At 39.7% G+C, this 25,727-nt stretch overlaps 1 protein-coding gene across 3 annotated transcripts in view; it reads left to right on the top strand.

Annotated features, from left to right (window-relative positions):
• Nucleotides 1–5,001: 5,001 nt before the first annotated feature.
• chchd3a (coiled-coil-helix-coiled-coil-helix domain containing 3a) overlaps nucleotides 5,002–25,727 on the top strand; it is a 153,567-nt gene continuing 132,841 nt past the window's right edge. For 2 of the 3 annotated variants that reach the window (XM_036577674.1, XM_036577673.1), the window contains exons 1-3: nucleotides 5,002–5,230; nucleotides 9,129–9,384; nucleotides 9,592–9,801. In XM_036577674.1, coding sequence (XP_036433567.1) covers nucleotides 5,150–5,230; nucleotides 9,129–9,384; nucleotides 9,592–9,801 — 547 coding nt within the window. In that variant the 5' untranslated portion in view covers nucleotides 5,002–5,149. The remainder of the gene's footprint in view (nucleotides 5,231–9,128; nucleotides 9,385–9,591; nucleotides 9,802–25,727) is intronic. The other variant, XM_036577675.1, reaches the window with a different exon arrangement.

Below are 25,727 nucleotides of genomic sequence, written 5' to 3'. Positions count from 1 at the left end.
ATACCCAAAATACAACATACACTGGTTTTGCTGGTGACCAGCAATGCTGGTCTATGCTGTTTTTTCTAGCAGGGCAATCTTTGATGTACTGCATGAAGGCATGAGCTTATGCTTAAAATCACCAAGTTCCCAATGACCTTAGTGTTCTCAGTGAAATTAAACCATGTTTTTTACAATTTCACAGTTTCCAAATGCATTCCAGTTGGCGCAGAGCTCATGATGAGCTCATCCCACCAGCTGAAAATGAACTTGTGTTTCAAACAAAGTAGAAATAATTTTACTAATCACTTATTTTCTACAATTTCTGACATATTATGCCAAAATAATAAAGTAATAACTTTTTCCATCTTTGTCATTACTTTGACTAAGTCAAAACCTTGAGAAAATAAGCAATTATTTCAACATAATGAGTCAAAGTTTGAACCTGAAAAACACTAAAATGATAAAATGTCTTCTTTTTTTGCAGAAATAGGCATGTGAGTCAAATATTTGGTTACATTGCACTGGTCATAAGTTAATAGGACAAAACTGTGTTACAGCACAGCAGCAAAGAACTGACTGGGTGGATAATGAAGGTGACTCTGCACTGCTACAACAGGATTTGTGCTAATCCTGAGATTATTTACCCAAGATATTGGAAAAACAGAAAGCATTTTAAGCTGATCTTCCCAGGTCAATAACTTCATGACTTGTGTGGTGTCATATAATCATGAACTTGCACCAGCCACACATTTCATTGCAGGGTTTTATACATTCACTTTATTATTTTTTTAGGGTGTTTTTATTGCAAAAACAAGAACTAATCCAACATGAACTAACTGAACACTCTAGTTCTAGTTTGATTCCACCTGCTTGAGTGTGACGTATCAACAGAAACCTGACGCTCGCGGAAGTAAAAGATGCTGGCGTTTAATAATACTAGGCGAACAAACCGAAAAAGGGCAGAGCAAAAGACGAAGTCAAAAATACAGGCAAAAAGTTCCAAAACACAGATCAGTCCGTAGAGGCAAAAGCTCAAAAGGGAAAAGACAAAAAGGCAGAGTCGATATACACAAAGCAAAGGTTCAAACACGGGATAAAGGCAGTCATTATACAAACGCTCGGTAGTTCAACAGGAAACAATACCTCGCACTGAATTAGACTAAAGCCCGGGCTTATAAAGTAAACTACACAGGTGCTGCCAGTTAATATTCAGGTGATTTGGAGCGCTGATTGGAACGTAAGCCAGTGTCAGAAGTCACGTGATCTCCCATAGAATTGTGGGCAATGGAGTCGGAGTCCGAGGGAAGTTGCCGAGTCATGTGATCTCCCAGAGGATTCTGGGAGATGAAGTCCGTTTCTTTCAGAGAGTTGACCGAATGCGTGACATTGAGAGACAGTTGGAACCTTTACAACAATCACAATTAACGATTTAATGGTATTTTTGATCAATTTATGTCACTCTAAAGCATCTAATTTGGCTAATTATCTATGCTGCTTGCCAGTAAGCCTATTATTAGCACACTGTTCTGCACACACACTCACACAAATGTCTACATCTATACAAGTTCATGTCCAGTACCAGAAAAAAGCTTTAGTTTTTCTCAGTTGCATGTGAAAATATGAAACGCCGCCACCTTCTCTGGGCTCAGGCTCAAGTAAGATAGACTGAGGTGAAGTGGAAAAGTGTCTTGTGATTAGACAAATCAAAATTTGAAATTGTTTTTGGAAGTCATGGACACCACGTCCTCCGGGCTAATAAGCAGAGGGCTCTTTAGCTTACAGTTCAAAATCCAGCATCTGTGATGGTTGGGGGGGGTGCATTAGTGCACATTACATGGGTGACTTGCACATTTGTGAAGGCACCATTAATGCTGAATGTATACATATCTATCCATCTATCTATCTAAATGTACGTATATATATATATATATATATATATATATATATATATATATATATATATATATATATATGTTCAGATGATCAGTAGGACAAGGAAAAAGCTTAATTTACTTTTAATGTAAGTCAATGGAACCACACTTTTTTCCAAGTGCTTTAGGGCCATTTCTTTTGGTTCATTCCTCATGAAATTTACACATAATGTACAAGACAACAGGCATTTTCAAATTATGACAAAAACTGAAAAATGACAAAAATGGAAATACAAGGTTTTTTTTAAACAGCAGCAATATGTGTGAATAAATGTATGTGTATGTATATATACATACATATATACATATATATATATATATGTATATACATATAGACATAAATATATATATATATATATACGTACACATACACACACATAAAAAGCGTCCTCATCGAGGTATGTCTTTTAAACTTATCCATGTGCTTGATCATCTGCCATCTTTTCTTTGCTGCAAGTTTATTATTTCCTGGGATCAGTTTCTGAGCTGCTGAGCTAAGTGTTTAAATTGGTTAAACTGCAGCTGAAATGCAGCTGGTAATGTGACTGGTGTGGTAGAATTGTGGAGTAATTGTTGTCTCATAGATTGTTTTGGGGGGGGTGGGGGTGGGTGCACACATTACATTGCAGTGCATGCTGCAAAACAGGACAATGTTAAAAGAAAATCAAAATAATTTTGCAGGCCGGCTAGGATTGTGCCGCAGGTCTGATTTGGCCTACAGGCCTTGTGTTTGACACATGGGCTCTAGAGTTTTCTGTTTATAGACTGAATGGCATGTTACCATGAAACACTAGCCAACTATGATTATACTATTACAACAGATATTAATGAACAATCTGGGAATTCGTGTAAAGCATGCACATAAGACAACATGACTTTCATTATTTTTCTGTACATCTGTGCTCCAGTGGACCCGCTTCATATTCGCAAACAGGACAGCTGTCACATATCTAGTTGGGTCATTCAACTGGACATTAGCACATTAGTCCGCTGGAGGTATCGTAAAAATTGCCACCTTTCCTCTGAGCAGTGTAGACAGTTCACAGCATGAGCCCAAAGTTCCCAGCATGTCCAACACACAGGCTCAGATTTTAAACAGCGTGGTTAATTTTCATACTCGCCACTTGCTGGTTAGACAAGTCTATGAAGATTGTCAGTCATGCATACTTCAAACAAACAAATCAAGCCTCCTCTCAAAACCCAGACAATCAAACTGAATCGTATTTTGGACAGATTTTGAGAAGAACCAATTCATTGGAAAAGACCATTATGCTTGGAAGAGTTGAAGATAAAATGGGAAAATGACGACCAGCAACAAGACGAATGGATACAATCAGTGGAATCATGAACCAGCCATTCAGCAGCCTGAAGACCTGAACAGAAGACAGGACATTCTGGAGAATCACTTTTGAGGATTGCAAGAGTCAAAAATGACTTGACAGCTCTTAATGTGGTGTCATGCAGAAGAAGAGCCAGAAGAGGCCATAATTTATGCTCGAAAATGCTTGTTTATTTTGAACAAGGCAGAAAAGCCTCTTGCCTAACACAGAAATAGCTGGAAAGGACACCCACAGCCATGCAATTCAACTCTATTGCAATTCAAACACATGACAACAACAATGATAACAGTCTCTGGGGTATTTCACAGTGCAGGATTTCTCAGTTAGCCAGATAACTTAAGCCTAAAGAAAAGGACTGTCCAATAGAGATGTTTCCCAGCTCCTTTTCTATTGGCCAGGCTTGACTTTGGGCTTAAATTACCTGGCTACACTTGAGAAATCCAGCTTTGTGACATACACCTCCTGCCTTTTTACTGGGGGCACACACCTCCAGCGGACTGCTGCATGGCCATGCCTCCCAAGCTCCCGAGAGGCGATGCATCCTGTGGCAGCCACCACAGTCATGGCAAAGAAGGAGACAAGGGAGAGGCCATGATTTCTGCTGTGAGAGGTGCTCTTTTTTAAAACCAGCGGAAAAGAACATGTGGTTATGATCATACACATACACAAGCAAAGATCCGGAACATCATAATGTCCAACTTGCATCATGATTCAGTGCCATATACTGTAAACAAAAGTGATATCTAGTAGTTACACCTAGTAGTTATATCAACATCTTATACAGTCAACAACTGAATGTCAAATCAAATAAAGCACAATTCAGTCATATTACAACAACATTTATTGTCAGTTTTCTCTTTTTAGATCACGTTATGTGAAATAACTTCCCTCTGACTCACTTTCTTCTCTGACTGCTGTTTCACGCCTCGTCCCTCCCCTGTGTGTCAGTCACTGACTCAAGTCTCAGTGCTCATCGTAATGCACAGATCTGACTGGCTGAGTAGCGTCACATGTGATATGTACAACTCATGTGATTGGTCTGTGAGTCTCCCGGGCCAGTAAAGCTACCGTACAGGCTAGAACAGTCACAGCGATTAAAATAGGACCGCCCCGTCGTAATTAGCCAAGTCAAGTCAAGTCAAGAGGCTTTTATTGTCATTCCATCTATGTACAGGTACACAGTGGAGTGAAATTACGTTCCTCCAGGAACAAGGAGCAACAAGGAACAAAAAGTACAAAAGTACAAATAGTACAAATAATGAAATAGTTCTCCATAGTTTATCGGTTATAGGTCCAGGTCCGCATAGGACAGCGTCTGGGTCCGGAGTCGGACACCGGCCCGCCTATTAGTGACCTCTGCTCTAGAGCCTGTTCTGTGAATCATGGAGCCCCCTCCATGATAACAACAACAACAACAACAACAATAATGTACCGGGATGCCACAATACTACTACTACGAATAATAACAACAACAATACTAATAATAATAATAATAATAATAATGTGCAGGAAAAATGCAACTTAAATATAAATTAGGCTCAACGATTGGTAACCATAACAACGCCACAAGTCGAGCTGTTGGTTTTTAACCACACAGCCACTCAGCGACGGTTTGGACTAGCGTGCTGTTGCAGCCTCCGAGATCTACACATCATATGCTCACAGAAGTTTTGTGGACGTATGATTTGAGGATCAGCGAAACCCTACAGACGTGCGCTGATTGGCTGTCCGCGGGTGGGCTGGGCTCCAGACGGAAGCGGTGCGTGAGCGCGTGTCGTCGGCGGCCCGAACGCACAGATAGATGTGCTGAGAATTCGTGCCCGTAAAGGCGAGTTACGAGTTTATGAATTAACTCGTCGGTGACGCCGCTGCTGTTGTTGTTTTGTCCTGTCAGACATGGGAGCCAATAACAGCTCGCGCCGTGTGTCGTTCGAGTCAGACGAGAACGAAAACGTAACGGTTGTGAAGGGCATCAGGGTGAGTGACAGACAGACAGACAGCTTGACTGACAGACAGAGAGGAGAAACCTGTCAAAATCGTCTTCGGTTGACCCGAAAAGCAGCTGGAGGCGACGGTGAAGCGATTCACCGCAAAAACGATCCGTTTTCCAGCGCTGGGTTGCCGTTAAAGTCGTTTAGAACCGTTCTGGCGGTGAGCTAAGCTAAGCTAACTGGCCAAACACTGTTACCAGCTTCTTATTCAAATTTTTCCGTTCCACCTTAAATGGGTGCAGCAGTTACATTGTGTGCCACGCATGGATTTCTGCAGGTACATGTAGCTGCTGCACCATTTAAGGTGGAACGGGAGAATTAGAACAAGAAGCTGCCGAAAAAGAAGCAAACTTAAGCCTCTTCTGCTGAACCAGTCGGAACAAGTTAGCAACAGTTTGTATCACACTTCAACACTGACCGTCACTGTCCTAAAAGCGATTATTTTCTTGTTTCGTTGGGCTATTTTGGCAGGTAAACTGCTCATCGTACACAATGGACTGTAGTAATTCTGGCATCACCTTCATGCCGGGGTCATGGTTAAATTTAGAACAGGAGGGGAACTCCACCAATTTTTCAAAATTCCTGCATAATTAAGTGGTTGACACGGGTATATTTTGGTTTTTCCATCTGAATTTACATGACCAAATCGAAAGGCAAGTTATTCAGTAACTGCTTGAAATAAATGTACATTTTCATTTTATTTATTTATTATTTTTGTTTGTAAAAGCTCCCCTCAGATTAACAGAACATGTGTTTTATCATCATAAACATATTGCTATATGCTTACAATTTACTGCTGAAAGCCAAAAATCTTAGACGCTCTTTGTATTTTTTTCTAAAAGTAATTTTTACAGAGCAGATCACTGAAGAGACGCCATCTGTTTATAGTTTATAGCCCAGATTTGTGGAAAAATGGGTCGACTTTCAGTAGAACAAAAAATTGTGAGTTCAGCTTCTTTTATTATAAGGTTTAAAATGACATCACCCATCTATTTGACTGGAAAGAAGACAGTTACAGCTCTCATACGACCCCCACCTTCTGAATGTAGCTTATGAAATATGAAAGTTATGAAGAATATGATGAAGTGTGTTTTGGAACCACCGTTGGTCTCAAGGAGTTGAAAAGGTTAATGTGTCAACAAAGTCATTCAGAGAGGTTTGACGTGAACCGCTCAGTTCTAGAGAAGCTTCAGAGTCAGAATTGTTCACAGTGGTGGTGATAGGAACCGGACGTCTGAAGAGTTTAATGCCTCTAAAAACTCCCTCACACAAACTTATTACATGAAATGGTCATGAATATGCTGCCTGAAGTCTGAGACATTGTTTCACAGTAGTGTTGTGATTAAGGTTTTTGCTCTTAAACATATTTTATTCAGTTTGTTATATCCAATTCATGGTGGAGGGATACAAGAAAGGTGTTCTAAGGTGAAATAGTCCCCAAAGGAAACTTATTTTTTCAGATTGATGACTGTTTTACCGTCATCAGCATGACATATAGCAATTCAGAAGACATGTAGGTTCACTGGTGGTTTTGGATAGTAAATAAAGTGGCTATATTTGTGTTGTAGGCCTTGTTGGTGACCCCTGGTTCCTATCACCACCACTGTAAAGAACATCAGAGTTTCTCTACAATGAAGTGTTTCACATCTAACCACTCTGAGTGACTTTGCTTACATCCCAACTAATGAATTATGCCGAAATTTCGAAAAATTGGTGGAATTCCCCTTTAATAAGACAACAGTTACAAGCAAGTTCTGTTAGCATGTCCACATTAGTTAAAGGGGAATTTAATCAATTAAAAAAATCTGCATAATTAAATGGTTAAGATGTAAACAGAGTCGTTCAGAGTGGTTTGGTGTGAAATGCTCTGCTTTAGAGAAACGTAGAGTCAGAATTGTTCACAGAGGTGGTGATAGGAACCAGATGTCAGAAGACTTTAATGCCTCTCAAAGCTCCCTCACACGAAGTTATTACACAAAATGGGTACAAATGTGTTGCCTGATGCTGTAAACATTGTATAATTCTATTTTTTAGATACAGTTTTGGCCTAAAACTCATTTTATTAAAAATCCATTTGTGCTAGACAGGAAAATAGTCTCTAAAGAACACCTTTATCACTATTTTACTAAACTTATCTTTAAACTCAGAAGACTCGTGTAGGTTCACTGGTGGTTTTGGATAGTAATTAAAATGCCTATATTTGTGTTGTAGTCATAGAGACCCCTGGTTCCTGTCAGCACCACTTTAAAGAAATAGAAGTTGTTGGGTTTCTCTACAGTGAACCATTTCACATCAAACCACTTTTAATGACTTTGTTTTGTTTTGTTTTTTCTTTATCTCGACAATAGCTGAATAGCTTAAGCCAAAAATGCATTAACAGTCCACTTACTTCTACTATGGATCTCAATGATCTCAGAAATCAAAAGTTTGGAATCACTTATCATATTAATATGTGAAGTAATTTCATGCAAGTTTAACTTCTACAGTGTATAATTAATCTTTTTAACTCCTTGAGACCACCGGTGGTTCCAAAACGCACGTCGTCATATTCTTCATAACTTTCATATTTTATAAGCTACGTTCAGAAGGTGGGGGTCGTATGAGAGCTGTAACTGTCTTCTTTCCAGTCAAATAGATGGGAAATGTAGTTTTAAAACTTTGTAATAAAATTTTTCCACAAATCTGAGCTACAAACTGAATCTCACATGGTGTCTTTTCAGTGATATATACTGTAAAAATAATTTTTATAAAAATAATTATGAAAACAAAACACATTTTCTGTTAATTTGAGGGGAACTTTTACAAAAAAAAAAAGTACATTTATTTCATGCAGTTACTGAATAATTTGTCTTACGATTTGGGCATGTAAATTCAGTTGGAAAAACTGACATATACCCACGAGCATAAGAGGTTAAATACTATAAGCTAGAAACCAAAATGGACCCTCACAGAGCAGGTACTATTTGGGTGGTGGATCATTCTCAGCACTGCAGTAACACTGACGTGGTGGTGGTGTGTTAGTGTGTGTTGCGCTGGTACGAGTGGATCAGACACAGCAGTGCTGCTAGAGTTTTTAAACACTGTGTCCACTCACTGTCCACTCTATTAGACACTCTACCTTGTCATTCCACCTTGTAGATGTAAAGTCAGAGACGATAGCTCATCTGCTGCTGCACAGTTTGTGTTGGTCATCCTCTAGCCCTTCATCAGTGGTCACAGGACGCTGCCCACAGGACGCTGTTGGCTATATATTTTTGGTTGGTGGACTATTCTCAGTCCAGCAGTGGCACTGCTGTGTCTGATCCACTCAGACCAGCGCAACACACACTAACACATCACCACCACGTCAGTGTTACTGCAGCGCTGAGAATGATCCACTACCCAAATAGTACCTGCTCTGTGAGGGTCCAGGGGGGTCCTGACCACTGAAGAACAGGGTAAAAGGGGGCTAACAAAGTATGCAGAGAAACAAATGGACTACAGTCTGTAACTGTAGAACTACAAAGTGCACCTATATAGTAAGTGGAGCTGATAAAATGGACGATGAGCGTAGAAACAAGGAGGTGGTCATAATGTGATGCCTGATCGGTGTATATTGTGCAACGAGCTCGGTTCTAACCATAACTCATGTCCTACTGAAAAGTTCACTAAGACAGTACTAAGTTTAACACCTAAATCTGGGCCACAGAACAAACAGTGAACTGAAGGTCATGGCTCTGCATTTGGTCACAGTGATAAGTGCGCTTAAGCGGCGTTGATATCAGACATGCTGATTTATTGCATGTCTGATATCAAGCATTCATACCAACCATGCAGTCTGTGTAAAGTGGTTAAGCATCATGCTTGATTTCTCCTCAGTGAGTTTTGTTTCTGCTTATTTTCAGCTCTCAGAGAATGTCATCAATCGCATGAGGGAGCAATCAGCCCCACAACGGGCAAAGTCACCCCCACCTTCCCCTTCTCCTCCCCAGCCCAAAGCTGAACCTCTGTCCCCAGTGTTGCCAATACGTCCTCCGTTTGATCCCGTCACCTCTCTTCCACCTCAGTCTGCCCCAGTTGCTGTGCCTCCACCAGCTCCTGAGCCTGTAGCCCCCTCTGCACCTATAGAAACAGTGCCACCTGCTGTGTCCACACCGATAGGTGAGTCCTTTGCTCCACCTGTGAAAACACCTGCTTCTTCTTCTGCTCCTAAACCTATTACCTCCCCTCCCTTAGCCAAGCCTGCTGCCTCTGCTCCACATGAGCTGTTTGCCTCCTCTTCCATTGAATCCACTGCTTCCCCTCCCCACACTAACCCTATTGCACCTCTTCCTACAGCAGAAATAATCACCTCTTCCCTACCTGTAGAACCTGTTGCACCTCCTCCACCTGTAGAGCCCGTCGCTTCCCCTCCCCTTGCCCCTCTTCCCGCTTCTGAGCTTGCTGCACCTCCACCTGTGGAAGTAATTGCCCCCTGTCCCCCAGCTGAGCCTGCCGCCCCACCTGCTATTGCCGCTGCTGAAGCTACTGCGCCCCCTGCTGTAAAAGAACCTGTTGCTTCACCTCCACCTCTGCCAGGTGAGTTGGACTGCTGGTGGCTGCCCAAATGCACACATCAGGGTTCTTGCAGTCCTGAATTTGTTACATTCTACAAATTTATGGCCTTAATAAGTATGAAATTGTCTTAAATTTGAAACTACATCGTCTTAAATTTTAAAAAAAATAGCAAATGGATATTCAGTTAACCATGGGGAAGAAAAAGGAAAAACGCACATAGTCTGATGTTAATGAATCAAAGTTCTTACTCACAAGCATGGTGTAGCCGAGTCAGTTGGCTAAAATAATCAGTAGCATGAAGGTAAATTGGACGGCGAACATTTGAAAAGTTAATTACTGTTAAATTATTTAGTTATTTCTGATGTCATGCAATAGATGTTGGTTCTAAAGAGGTGCAACATGGCAATATTAAGATATTAGTATTTTCAAGATTTTAAGAAAACCTCAACAAAAGGTGAGCTTACAGTGATTTTTGCTTTTAAGGAATTCAGTTGATTTTAAGGAGTACAGTGATGCTGTAAAACGTATTTATGTATTTAGATTACATATTTAGAACCTCACTCTCACACTTGCATACCTATACAAGTATTTACTGACCATAGATGTTGAAGTATGTGTGTCTAAAACATAATACATAACTTAGTCACAGATACAAGCAAAACTGTTTCTCTTTACAGCTGTTAAACTCACTGGAATTTGGTCTTAAAAGCTAATTCCACTGTTTTTACATAATTAAATCATGTAAATACAGTTAAGATGTAAACAAAGTCATTAATAGTGGTTTGGTTTGAGATGCTCTGTTCTGGAGAAACTTACAGAGTCAGAATTGTTCACAGTGGTGGTGATAGGAACCAGACGTCCACCTCTAAAAGCTCCCTCACAGAAAGTTATTACATGAAATCGTTTATACACTGAATGATTACTGAGTCATTATTCTACAATAGTTTTACAGAAAAGATGTCCAAAAGTATATTTTTTTAAATCCACTCATGGCAGAGATACATGCACGACATTGTAAGGAAAAACCTATATTTTCAGATATACAGCTATTTTAACAACATTATTAACATTAATGTAAAAACTCAGACACGTGCAGATTCACTGGTGCTTTTGGATAGTGAATAAGATTATTTTATTTGCTTTATAGACATTCTTTACAGTGGTTCCCATCACCACCACTGTAAAGAATTCGAGATTCATTACGTTTCTCTACAACAGAGCATTTCACATCAAATTTAATTACATCTCAACCACTGAATTGTGCACAAATTTTGAAAAAAATTGTGGAATTCCCCCCTTTAAATTACATTTGAAGTAGTTTTAAAAGTATTAAATTTAACTTGAGGATTCCCTCAGACACCGTAACACATGCCTGGTGTTAATGAAACTGCCTGTTTGTTATAGTTATGAAATATTCTGGCTTATTTTCAGTGCTGCAGACACAACTGCACATGCGTAAACATAGTTGCGAGTTGTCAGACTCTTGAAAGAAAATCAAAATAGCTTTTAAACCAGAAAGTCATTATTCCCTACTATGGATTTGGCTTCATTACAGCGAAATGTAGCCAGAAATCTATTGTCACTGACCTCTAGTGCTGCTTTACGTAGGAGACAAATCCAGCAGTATTACATTATGGATTTTCAAAGATTAGATTACCGTACAGCCTAATCTGTTTTATTTCCCCCTTCTAAAGTTCAGCTGCTCTTTCAGAAACGGAGCAAAGATCTGGACTCTTCGTATTATGATTTATAGCTATCACCAGATTGCTAATGAAACAATTCATTCTTAGTTGTAATGGCGCTAATGAATTGATGCTGTAATTAGGGATTCCATTTAAGCTTGTTCTGCCTCCAAGGTGCCATAATTGTCCTTTGTTGGAAAGGTATACATGCAGGTGGGAATGTAAAACGTGCACTTACACTGAATTCAAGCTAAATGTAATTTGATGTTATTTACGTTTATGTTTTCTCTTTCTTCAGCCTCGAATTTGACTTATTCATGTAAGGAAATGACATCATAATTAATTGGAAAAATCTATAGGCAAGACTGGCCCTTGAAACTCCTTTCATACTTACCAGTCGAACCCACGTTTTCCTTTCTGTGGGGTGTGTTTACATGCATTTGCCGAGAGATTTGGAGTTTCAGAGCCTTACATGGTGAAATTTGGTTTGTTTTGATATTAGATTAAAGGGGAATTCCACCCATATTTCGAATTTTCTGCATAATTAAATCGTTAAGACGTAAACAGTTGCTCAGAATGGTTTAATGTGACATAGTTCATTGTAGACAAACTTATAAACCTGGATTGCTTTACAGTGGTGGTGATAGGAACCAAGGGTAGTGATGTCTACAATACTAATATAACCATTTTATTTGCCACCCAAAACCACCAGTGAACCTACACGTGTCTTCTGAGCTTTTATATGTATCGTTGATGATGGTAAAATAGTGGAAAATCTGAAATAATAAGTTTTCTTTGGGGACTATTTTGCCTTCGAACACCTTTCTATCCCTCTAGCATGAATTGGATAAAATAAACTGATTAAAATGAGTTTTAGAGTAAAAACTTTATCACAAAACTACTGTGAAACAACGTCTCAGACGTCAGATAGTGTATTCATAAACATTTCATGTAAAACTTTCTGTGATGGAGCTTTTAGAGGTGGATGTTTTCTTTCCTGACTCATTTGCCTGCATGTACCTCTTCGTCTTCAAAGTATATTAACAAATATACATTTTAGGCCAATACCTTGTCTAAAACAATGTATAAGCCACCATGCAATGTATTTAGTACCATTTAATGTAATAACTAAAGTTTTAGAGTTAATCTCTTCAAACGTCTGGTTCCCATCACCACCACTGAACAGTTCTGAGTCAGTAAGTTTCTCCAGAACGGCACATTTTACATCAAACCACTCTGAATGACTTTGTTAACTAATTACTTATGCAGAAATTTAGAAAAGTTGGTGAAATTGTCCTCCCAGCCTGTACTGTACAGCATTACAGGAGGAATCAGTTTGCTGTCGCTTGCTCGTTATTTCATCTCATAGCGAGCAGACTGGAGTTCAGTGATCTTGTGTGTTGATATTATTGGATGGGACTTGCCTCCATAGGATGCTTTCAGATTCAGTGGCTTTATGGGTTGAAATGTTTTCATTTGCACTCTGTCTCTGGATCCAGGGGCGCTGTGTGGGTGGCATTATGCAGATTATCTGGATGGCTGCCCACTGCAACAATTGCCTTTTCAACCCTGATTCTGAGTGTACCCATTGGCATGTTTATTTGTTTGTTTGTTTTGTTTATTTAATCAGTTTTCACAAATCCTTCTAAAACGCTTTTATGTAATGATACATGAGCCAACCTTTCAGTACAGACCTGCAGTCAGACGCTTTGATTAGATTTCTGTGACATGGCTAATTATCAAATTTTTCTGATACGTCTCCTATTAATGCGCCTATTTATTACAATGATTTCTCATCATATTCATACACTAATTATGGGAGTATTTGCCAAACACACTGCATATTTCTCATTCTCAGTTGATCCCACCGAGTGCTCAGAGTGAGACAGGAGAATGACAGGAGTGCTTAAAGCTTGACAAACCACAGGTATTATCTAACTATACTGGGACTTTATTAAATATAGTATAGGATTTTACATAATTATAGTAAATTATAGTTTATTAATTATAGTGCCATTGAGACTTTTAAATCCTGTGCAGCACAAACATTTACCGGTATCCCCAGGGTATATTTTGAGTTTGTCCATCTGAATGTACATGACCAAATCGTAAGGCAAGTTATTCAGTAACTGCATGAAATGAATGTAAATTTTTATTTTACTTTTTTTTTTTGTAAAAGCTCCCCTCAAATTAACAGAACATGTGTTTTATGATCATATACATTTTGCTATATGCTTACAATTTACTGCTGAAAGCCAAAAATCTTAGACGCTCTTTATATTATTTTATAAAAATAATGTTTACAGAGCAGATCACTGAAGAGACGCCATCTGTTTATAGTTTATAGCCCAGATTTGTGGAAAAATGGGTCGACTTTCAGTAGAAAAAAAAATTGTGAGTTCAGCTTCTTTTATTATAAGGGTTTAAAATTACATCACCCATCTATTTGACTGGAAAGAAGACAGTTACAGCTCTCATACGACCCCCACCTTCTGAATGTAGCTTATGAAATATGAAAGTTATGAAGAATATGATGAAGTGTGTTTTGGAACCACCGGTGGTCCCAAGGAGTTGAAAAGGTTAACTTATATTTGAGCAGATTACTGACATCACTGTATCATAATGGGGATTAGCTGTAGAGTGTAACTGTAGAGGTTAAACTAATGACACCAAAGAACAGCTGTGACATGTCAGATAGTGAACTAGCCAGCTGGGTTATCTATGAACTCGGGATGTGAGTGTCCGAGTGTCTGTGGTCTGGTCTACTTCTGTCAGTGGTTTTCCATCATAGATATTCCATCCTCCTTGAGCCCCTCTACACCTCCGTTGTATTGTGACTGGCTTTGCTGTGTTTCTGAAGTTGCAGTATATTTGTGAAATGTAGCTCCGATGTCGTCATGTTGATGAAAGTGTTTTCTGTGATTGCAAACTCATAAAAGTGCTGCAAAGTGTTTTTAATTGTACTATAAATCGGGTCTTATCGGCCACCGTAAGTTACTTACCGATAACAATGCGATTCTGAGTTCTGATATTATCATGCATCCTTGCAAAAGACAGATTAGCTGCTGTTATCTTTGGTTTGTCATAAATCATCCACCCTTGAATGCAGTTTTTGACTGCACAGTCAAATTCACTCAGTGCGCCGTTAGTGGGATATGAGCACTGAAGGCCTCAGTTGTAACTTCAGAAGCATATTGTGTACAATACAATAGATTCTGACACATCAAATGAGTGTACTTAAAATTAATTTAAATCAGTGCGGTTAAAAACTTTTTTAATTATCTTAGCGAAGGGACACATCTAACCAATTCTGAAAGAGCTCCAGTAGTTTGATGTCCAAACTGCTGCCAGAGAAAGGTCCCAAAATAATGATTATGAAAGCATCTTTTGAGCAACGAGAAGCTTCGTCAGGAGGGAGCCGTAGCGGTTGAACGTTGGACGTCGCTGGAAAGTATATACGCACAATTAATTAAACAGTGCAGCTGCTTCAAATGCTGGAAAACAAGCATAATGATGGCCACAGAAGTCAGTGTGAAACCTCTTTGTCAACTGTCCAAAACTGTGCATCATTAGCTTCACAGAAATTGCCATTTGGAAGGTTTTTTTTTCTGAAAACTTGCCAGTGTTGAACACAGCCTGATTTAGTTAATGAGCACAAAAGACCTTACAGCAGTTAATATTGTCTGAGTCATCCTTTTTAGTGTATGTCTGATTAGGGTTTTATTTTTTGTCAGAAAGCTAAAGGACGTCTTCGGCAACTGTTGCTGCTCCCTGCTGTAAGGTTATGTTTGCTTTTAAAGGAATGGTTCAATTTCCCACTAAAAATCATGAAAAAAATGCTTAATAATATTCAGTGAAGGACGAATAGAGCATAGCATCTTATCCCTAATTGTCTTGAGTTTGTCTTATTTTGTTTGCTACTGTATATTAATGTCACTTGCTTTAGTATTAATTGTCTGGATTGTATCGTTGCTGTCAGAACAAAATCTCACATCTCCAAAATGGTGACTTTACAGGAGAAGGAAGAAGCATACTTTACTTTTAATGCAAGTCAATGGAACCAGACTTAACGCACAATGTAAAGGGCAACATTTACATTTATGCCATTTGGCAGACGCTCTTCTCCAGAGCGACTTACAATTTGATCATTTTACACAGGTAGTGTTGGGAGTCTTGCCCAAGGACTCTTATTGGTGTAGTGTAGGGTGCTTGCCCAGCCGGGGAATTGAACCCCAGTCTACAGTGTAGAAGGCAGACGTGCTACCAACTACACTACACTACACCAACCACAGGCATGGAAAAAGTGTTAACCACTGAAAAACGACAAAAAGATGTAGATGTCAGACTTCAGACTTATTTTCATATTCGAGTGTCTGTAATAGATAACGAACAGATATCCGATTGAGCGCAGGGAAGGAAAAAATCACCAACAAAAAGAAAAAATTGACTTAAATATTAGGGTTGTGGACTTTTTAGATGGTGGCACTCGGGTTAAAATGTGAAAATGTCTTTTATTATTCCAAAACAGTCGAGGGAAATCATTTGGTTTTCGTGTTGGGTGATTTTGAAAGCCCCACTTCTTGGCCAAGTGGCAGATAAAGCTCAGAAACGAACGCTAATGTACTAGGGATGTTATGTGTCATTGGCTGTGGGCAGCCCAGTTTAGCTGAGAAGGAAGTACAATTCATTAGCTGCCAAAGTAACCATCAAACCACATGGCATGCTCACATATGAGTGTGCTTTTTTATATAATTCATTTTATAGGGAGTTAAGAAACAGCGCTTGGTTAATGCTAGCTAGTTAGTCACTTTAATTTAATGACTTTTATTGGTTGAGCTGCACTCCAGCTAGTCGCTTAACTCGCTCAGAAAAAAGGTACTAAACTGTCACTGGGGCAGTGCACCTCTTGTCACTGGGGTGGTGCCCTCAAGGGTACATCTCAGTACCTTTAGTCAGGGAACATAACTGAACCATAATCCACTGAAATGATATGTTCTAAGCTGTACTGACTCCACACACCCCGTCTCGCCTCCAGGCTTTTATTTTACTGTTCTGTTTTAAAACATTCGTTTATGAAAAGGTACAAATACGAACTTTTCACCTGGAAGAACTTATGAGGGAACATTTACATTGTTTGTACCTTGATGAACGGAAAATGTACCTGAACAGAACCTTTATTTCTGACAGTGTAGTACTAGCTGAGTCAAGGTGAACTTGGGGTGAGGTAGGGAGAGAATGAGGGTGGAGAGGGACGCAGCACAGCAGTCATATTGTTAAGCCTTGTACAATATACAGCAGCCTTTCTCAACCACAAGGCCCTCTCTGCACCCTCTTGTGGTCCCTGGGCCAATATTGAGGAGGAGACAGTGGTCCATAGTGGGCCAGTGATGGTACTTCATCATAAAGATCAGTGGAAAAAAGACTTTATAACAAGAAGGAAGTATAAAATGTTTTCAAACTGTAAACAATATTAATACAAGTCATGCAACAGTGAGTGTGTTTACTTGCACATAATAATCAGCAGAAAATCAGATTTTGTCAGTAATCCGTTAAACACGTTTACATGTACTTTGAGAAATCAGATAATGGGAAAACTCCAGGTCTGCATGACTCAGGAAATTATCAGATTTCTGCCTTGCAACCGGCCAATAAACTCAAATGTGAGCTTTATTTTTTTAAACCATCGAGTCACTTTACCAGAAAAATGAATATACATCATCTAGAAGATGAAGAATATTCAAGTACTTTACTTCGTCAGGTGTGTAGTTGGTTTCAGCATCGCTCGAAAAGGGTTTTGTTGCGACTTTGTGGGTGCTGTTTCACTCTTTCCAGGACAATGCTTTGTTTTCACTCATGCGCTGAAAAAAGGAAAGAAATCTGAGTAAGGGTACACATGCACTGAAAGAGCGGATTACTGAGCTAAAATCTAGATCCTAGAAATCCGATAACAGCCTTAATCCAATGTAAGAAATCGGAGTAAGCCGGTGTGATCGACTTAATAATCAGATAACTGCAGAAATCTGATAATGGTTCCCTTATTAAGTGCATGTAAATGCATTTATTGTTGCACAAAACAGCTTCTTCTATTTTTTATTTTTTTGCCTCTTGTCTCTAGAAACAAAGTGCACTGCCCCAAAGTTTCCACCTGTGAAAAATTTAGCTTAATTTGCTGCCGTTCCACCTGATTTCAGGTATTAGGCAAGCAAATATTGGTCTAATCTGTTGATATTTAATGTTTAGTGATACACGTAACATATTGTGGCACCCAGAAATTGCTGTGTTGAAAATTCCTGCAAAATTCCAACAAATTCCTTGTTGCCCAGATAAGTGGTTTCAAATAATGTGCTTAGGTGCCGAAGACTTTTGCGCAGTACTGTACATAAATACTAGGGGCAAAAGTGTCACATTTTGCAGACCGGTTAGAACATAAAAGCGCTGAATTGTGAGTCTGTTTGATGTCATGTTTCATGTACATAACTGCAGATGCTGATGCTGGTAAACATTTAAAAGGGTACAGATTGTGATTGTATCTACCTGCATCAATATTACAGAGAAATGTACATTTATTTCTGTTTATTATTGCAGTAAAATGAATAAACTGCAGATATTTTGGTGCAGTAACCCAGCGTCGCCTAAACATTCTGCTCTTCCAGGGTGCGATAAATACGTCAAATATCCATCTGTAGTACTGGTCAAATCTAAACATCTGTCCGATGCTAGTATTTCGCTGTTGTTGGAACAAAACCTCGTACCTCCAAAATAAGAACTTTACAGGAGAAGGAAAAAAGTTTCTCTACTTTTAATGTAAGTCAATGGAACCAGACGTAATTTTGGGGTGTTTCTTTTGGTCCATTCATCATGTTCTTTACACACAATGTAAAGAACAACTGGCATTTCCAAATTGTCAAAAACTGAAAAATGACCAAAAAATAGGGATGAGATTTTGTCCCGACAGCAGTGATACGTTTTGAGTAAATATCTGCTGATATGGATCTGATTCTGATCGTCATGCGTCCCTACATGTGAACCACATTCCCTCCTGACAAAAGAACGACGCCCTCTCTTCCTCCTCATAGCATATAAATGTGAACCTGTGGCGCAAACTTCCCGAGGAAAGTGTCCTAATGTTTTTCCCGACGCGGCTCTCCATCTTGAACTTTCACACTTTCTCCTTCCACATCATTATCCGCAGCTGGCGTGTACTGAAACAGTGGTCGGAGGGAAGCTGGCAGCTGGAGAAAGGTGTGAAAATCTTTCTGTGGCGTTACCCGCGGAGGTGGTGCAGTCTCCAGGCACGGGAGATGAGTCTCCCTCAGCGGGAGAGCGCCGGTCACCTGACCACATCAAACATAACGAGACAGCTCCCTGTTAACGAGACACAGATCAGCTTAATGAGCTTAGCCACAGAGAAACGCTCTCCTCCGATTCGCTGCTGGCCCTCTCGCTGCTTCTGTCTTTCTTTTTAGGCGCTCTCTCATTTTTTCCTCTGTTTTCTGTCTCTCTCTCTCTCTTTCCATCACCCTCGCCCCCTCCTTTGTTGGCCTTCTTTCTCTCTTGCTCTTCCTTTTTGTCTCTATCTCTCTCTTTTTCTATCTCACTCTTTCCATCACGGTCTTTCACTCCCTTACTCTCCGTCTCTCTTTCGACGTCTCTCTCTCTCTCTCCCTTCCTCTGTCTCTGTCTCCCTCTCTTTCTGTCTATCTTTCTCCCTTCTTGCTCACTCTTTCTATCTCTCACCTCTTCTCTATCTTCTCTCCCTGTCACTCTCTCTTTTTTTCTACCACACTGTCTCTCTTCTTTCTCTGCCTTGTCTGGCTCTCACCTTCTTACTTCTCTCTCGCTCTCTCTGTCTCTCTCTCTCTCTCTATGACACTTGCCCCCTCCTTTATTAGTGTTCTTTCTCTGTCGCTCACTTGCTTTTTGTCTCTATCTCTATCTTTTTCTATCACACTCTTTCCATCACTCTCTCACTCCCTTACTCTTTGTCTCTCTTTTGATGTCTCTCTCTTTCTCCCTTCCTCTGTCTCCCTCTCTTTCTGTCTATCTCTATCTTTCTCCCTTCTTGCTCACTCTTTCTATCTCTCACCTCTTTTCTATCTATCTTCTGTTCCTGTCACTCTCTTTTTTCTATCACACTGCCCCTCTCCTTTCTCTACCTTGTCTTTCTCTCACCCTCTTACTTCTCTCCCCCCTTCTCTCTATCTTCTCTCTCCTGTCTCTCCCTCTCTTTCTCTCTCTCTGTATTCTCTCTCTCTTTCTCTCTCTCTTTATTCTCTCTCTCCCTCTCTCTCTCTCTGACTCTTTATGTCGTTTGATTTCTCTGTCTTTTTCCTCTATTTCTCTCACTTTCTTCTGTCTTCTGTGTCTCTGTCTTCTCACTGTCTCTGTATCTTTCTCACTCTCTGTCTGGCTCTCCTGCTTCTTCTTCTTCTTCTTCTTCTTCTTCTCTCTCTCTCTTTCTCTCTCTCTCTCTCTCTCTCTCTCTCTCTCTCTTATTCTCTCTCTCTGTAACACTCCCCTCTCTCTGTCACACACTCTCTCTGCCTTGTCTCTCTCACTCTCTTTCTTACTCTTTGTCTCTCTCTATCTCTCTTTCTCTGCTTTTTTCTCTTCCTTTCTCTCTCTCTGTTTCTCTTTGTGTCTGTCTCTTCCCCCTTTGCACTTACTCCACCTCTCACCTTTTCTCTCTCTCTCTCTGTCTTCTATCTCTGTCACTCTCTCACTTTCTCTCTGTCTCTCTTCCTCTCTGTATTCTCTCTCTCCCTCAATCTCTGACTCCTTTATATCTATCTGTCTTCTGTATCTGTCTCTCCATCCCTCCCTCTCTCCCTCCATTTCTGTATGTCTTGCTCTCCCTCTCTATGTGTTTCTCACTCTTTCTCTCTCTGCCTCTCTCCCCAGCTCATTTGTTTGTTCTCTCTTGCTTAAAGTTAACTTTTTTAGACACCTATTTTGGAGTGTGTGCTGAATCACAGCGACTGGTAATTTATTTATTTTTTGTGTTTATTTTTGTAAAGTCTGTCAGAACGCAGAGAGTCTGTTGAAGCAGTTTGGAACAAATATTCCATCTTTAGTTTTTATCTAAAGTTGTTGAGGGAAGAAAAAAAAACAAGACCTTTCAGGCCACATCAGATCGAAGACCGAACCACAAAATGAAGAATGTAGTATACAGCAGGTAAACTTTCTCTGAAGACCTTGACACGCAGGCAGCTTTACCCCCCCCTCGTCCACGTCACGTATTTTCCCGGCTGCCCGTCAGCATAATATCCAGAGGTCGTGACCTTAATGAGGGGGATTGATTATGTGTACCCACGAGTGGCGGTATTAAGCCGGGCTCTCCGTGACCGGGCCTGTCTCTAAATCAAGGCTGGAGTCGCCGGGTGAGCTGATTAGACGGCGGCGGAGGTTGATCCTCCCACCGCTTCTCCATTCACCATAAATATTCATACGCAGAACCCACACACCTCGCTCACCATTATGCGCTAATTACCTGCTTCAAGATCGCCGCCAAGTTCAGCAGGGAGACAGAAAGAGCATTGAAGACACTCTCCTGCAGTCGTTTCTCTAATGAAACAATCCCCTCACACCAGGCTAAAAACATGCTGTATCGTACCTGCGTGTTGTCCTGCGATGTGTATGTCTTAATCAGCCAGTGACGTCAACCAAACACGGTAGCCCATGTCATGAATATTGAACGACTGCAGTGTTTTTCTTTCTGGGATGGTTTATCTAATCAAGCCCATTGGACCAAATCTCAAATTAGCCTGTCTATGCTCCGCCCACCAATTTTCATTCATAGCTTCTTTGTTTGATTTGCAAATTTTCTACTTTTTTGTCTATTTCCTTTTCTCATTAAGGGCTTCTTGACAGCTACACATCCTTTCAGACCCATAGCGCTGAGTTGTCTTCTCACAGTGGAAGGATGGCTGGATTTTTTTCAGACTTGAAAGTTGTTGGGAGTCTCGTTTTCTCAATATCCGTAAACATATTTTGGACTCCAGTTTTAGAAAGCTTTTATTCTTCCGCTTATTTTCCTTTGACTCATCCCTTCGTTATGCAAATGGATTATCTTATCTCATCTCCTCAGAAATGTCTCTTGAAAAATGAGTAATTTAATGGCTGTTTTGGCTGGAAATAAGTAAATGAAGTGATCTCTGACTTTACATTAGCCCCAAACTAACACACTACTAACCACAAACTAATATACTCCAAGAAATGTTGTTCCATTAATATTTTATATTCATTAATACATCCATTATATCAATTTAAATTTGTTTTAAACTCCAGTTTTAGAAAACTTGTTTGTCTACTTATTTTCCTTTGTCTTATTGCTTCGTTATGTAAGTCCATTATCTCATTTCATCTCCTCAGAAATGTCTCTTGAAAAATGAGTAATTTAATGGCCGTGTTGGCTGGAAATAAATAAATGAAGTCATCTCTGACTTTACATTAGCCCCAGACTAACACACTTGCCACAAACTAATATACTACAAGAAATGTTGTTCTGCCTTTTTATTTGATTTTAACAGCGGCGAACCTATGAGAGTTAGGCCGTCGTTAGGCCATCGTTTGGGCCATAAATGTCAAATCTCGGTCAAAACATAAGGGGGAAAAAACGACCTCAACGATAGTTTGTTAGCACTAACACACAAACATTTTTTGGCGTTTGAAGTTGGCTTCTCATTCAAATTTTCCATTCCACCTTAAACAGTGCAGCAGTTACGTTGTGGCATGTAGGCAGAATGTCGCTGCTGCAGTGTTTAAGGTGGAATGGAAAAATTGGTTGGCACGAAAATGCAACTACTGCATTGTTTAAACCATATTAAAAAATCTCAACAAAGCCGAGGGCCAGAGAGCGTTTATGTTTTAATACGCCAAAATGTCAACAGCAAAATATAGCCACTCGTAGTGGACCTTCAAATATTACATGTGAGTATTTGATATACAGGGTGATTCAAAAAGATTCATCCGATTACAAAATGATTTATTTCACTTGTAAATCATTACAGATCAATGCAGTGAACTGTAAATGGTTTAAATGAGCATAAACTTTATTATGTAATTGTACAAGAGCTCAATATGAACCTCCTGTACAGACAACATCAACGCCATAGTCAAATTCATCCCATACTGGATTGAGCATGTCGGGTGTCGCTGCACTCACGGCTCTTTCAGTGCGATTTCGGAGATCATCCAGTGTTGTGGAACCAACAACGAACGCTCTGAGCTGTTGGAGGTTCACTGCTGACGAAAATCACGCTGCACAGTTATGACTGATTTACTGACCCCCTCTTTCATTTGGATTGTGATTGGTTCCTAGGCGCCTCATAGTTGTAAAAATCTGACGCTTTGAAATCTGATGAATCTTTTTGAATCCCCCTGTATTTAGGCTACTTTGGCTACAGATAATTGTTAAATCTCTTTAAATGTCCCCAGGATGTAGGTCTGTTAAACCTACCTGTGTTCTTGGTCTCGACACCTGACATCTTTCCTTTCTGCAACTTCATTAATTTGTGGGATCAGAATCTGAGCTGCTGAGTGTTTGTGGTGTTTATGTTGGTTGACCTGTGTGTTTAGTGATATGATGTGTGCAATGGGGTACAGAACTGCTGTCCCATAGATTGTTGCTGGGAGTCGGGTGTCAGTGCAAATTATGTTGCAGTGCATGCTGGGGATTGTAGTGCTGCTGATTGTGAAATGGGCAAATATTAATAGAAAATCCAAATAATTTCGAAAGCTGTATTGGATTGTGCCACGGGCCTGATTTGGCCTGTGGGCCTTGTGTTTGACACATGGGGAGTTTGAAAGTTTAAAAGGGTAATTCTAGATTAAACAGACATTTGAAGCTTCTAAAATACATTATTTTATGTTTTACTCGAAGCTTGTGACAGGCATGTTAGCACATAGTTTACCTTGCAGCAATTTCACAGGGACTGTTTAAGTAGTGAGGTCTGGTATAGAGCTGCTGCTGCTATTTTCCATTTTAGACAACCTGTTGATTAGGGTGCTGCTCTTTTTTACGGTCACTGATGTATCTAGAACTGCCAGAAGGTCCTAGAGTGACATTTTCTTTCACAAAATTGGTCCCGCCTGTTGGAAATGAGAACATATTTGGTTGATTCCACTGAATCTAAGGCGTTAGCACTTCTTTTAAGCATAAAGTCCTGACCAATAGGAGAGCGCACTTTGGATCCTGTGCTGAACAATGAAAGTTTTAGTACTGTAGTGCTTGTTATTGGGTTTAAATAAACATTAAGTAAATATTACAGACAATTATTTTTTAGTCTCGAGAAATCAAAACTAAAAAATACATTCTTTGACTGGCTGGAAGGTCCTCAGGGTTCCCCACTGGATTTCAAGGTCAAGAAGAAGTGATTTTAAGGGGTGGATTGTGAGGTGTGTTTGTTAATACTGATTTATCAATATTACAGCAATTTTAAAATGAGTATTTTAACAATGTCAAATCAAGAGTCTCAAACAGTCAATACGATACGTCATATCACAGTCTTTACAATCCATCCTAAGGCTGAATTGGATTTTCGTCAGTGTTCTGCAGAACTCCAACTTCACAACCTCACAACTCCTACTAGTAGAACCAAAATTGGAATGTGTTGTTTGGCTCGCCCACCAGAAAGTTACGGTAAGATTATTTTCCATTTTTCTGTGAAAATCAGACCCACCAACCATCCTTGGATCTGATCTGTTCATAATTTGTTTGGCTTTTACAGATTTCATGGATCATGTTAGAATATAAAGTGTGCCACAGGGTTCAACCTTAACTTTTCTTCCAACTTGCCCAGTCGGGCAACAACCTGATATTTCACTGTCCCGAGCCAAATTCCTACTGTCCCGAACAAATCTTTGTTTTTTCACGGTGTTATAAATAAGCAGACATAAGCATAAATATATTTAGTTAACATTTTTTTTGGCTACTGAAAGTCGACCCATTTTTCCACAAATCTGGGCTATAAACTATAAACAGATCGCGTCTCTTTAGTGATCTGCTCTGTAAACATTATTTTTATAAAATAATACAAAGAGCGTCTAAGATTTTTGGCTTTCAGCAGTAAATTGTAAGCATATAGCAATATGTGTGATCATAAAACACGTTTTGTTAATCTGAGGGGAGTTTTTACCCCCCCAAAAAAAAAAATAAAATAAAAATGTATATTTATTTCATGCAGTTACTGAATAATTTGCCTTACGATTTGGTCATGTAAATTCAGATGGAAAAACCAAAATATACCCTGGGGAATAAGAGTTATTTATTCTTAAAATAAATTGTTTTTACCAAACTGCTCAAATTCCTACCATTAATTTGTATTTCTATTTTTTTATTAATAAATTCACATTAAATTCTTACCAAGTTATCAATAATCTGAATTTTAGCATTTGCAGGCATAAGTTGGCACATATTATCCTTGCCTTCTGCAGGCCGTGTCGGTACAATACTGGCTAACAAGTTTCAGTTCATTTTTAATTTGAAGGTCTATTTTATGTGGGTTGTCGGTGAAGAGTCTTTCTCTTTTAACAGTATGATATGCTGTAGTGACTAACTTGGTCAACCTAAAATGTTCATCCGTCACATCGAGCAGCCCAGACGCGCTAGCAGACTTGTCGTCACACTCGAGCAACTGTTTTCTAAAAGTTGTAATTCTGACAAAAAAGAACCACTTTTGTCTGCCTTGTTAGGATTTTCCCTACAAACTTTACAGAACATCTCAGGTACAGAGGGGTCAAAATCGACCCATGAGAACTGAGTTTTCCATGAGGGAATGAATCTGCGGACTCGCTTTGCTTCGTATTCGCGCTTCGCCGACGTTTTCCTGTGCGCCTCGCTCTGACGTCATTTGTCAACAAATAAAACCACTGGTTTGTTTTAGCTGGACGCACAAATGGATAAGACCATTTTTGTATGGCGAGGGGTTGAAATATTCAAGTGAATTGAATTTGGCCTCAGTTACGTTGTTCTGTTAACACACTGCGCCGCCACCCCAACATGAACTTGCCCAATCCAGCTTTGTCTCGGTACACGACGTCTTCCTCTCTGCCTTCTTTAATAAGGACATGTGAAGGACGTTTTCCTGAGTCTGACATCATTTTAAAAGAAATTAAAAACACAAGCACTGCTCACTGCTGCTCATCTCACTCTGACAGGACTCACGTGATGCTGGTTGTCACGGTAACGTCTACAATAAGTGGTACTCTGTTTTACATCAGGTTGTTGAGTCGAGTGCATGTAAACACCTCAGTCTTAATCTGTAA

Source organism: Colossoma macropomum, unplaced genomic scaffold, assembly GCF_904425465.1.
Source record: "Colossoma macropomum unplaced genomic scaffold, Colossoma_macropomum, whole genome shotgun sequence".
Taxonomy (NCBI): domain Eukaryota; kingdom Metazoa; phylum Chordata; class Actinopteri; order Characiformes; family Serrasalmidae; genus Colossoma; species Colossoma macropomum.
Note: the sequence above shows the minus strand (reverse complement) of the source record. Positions and strands in the feature narration are given on the sequence as shown.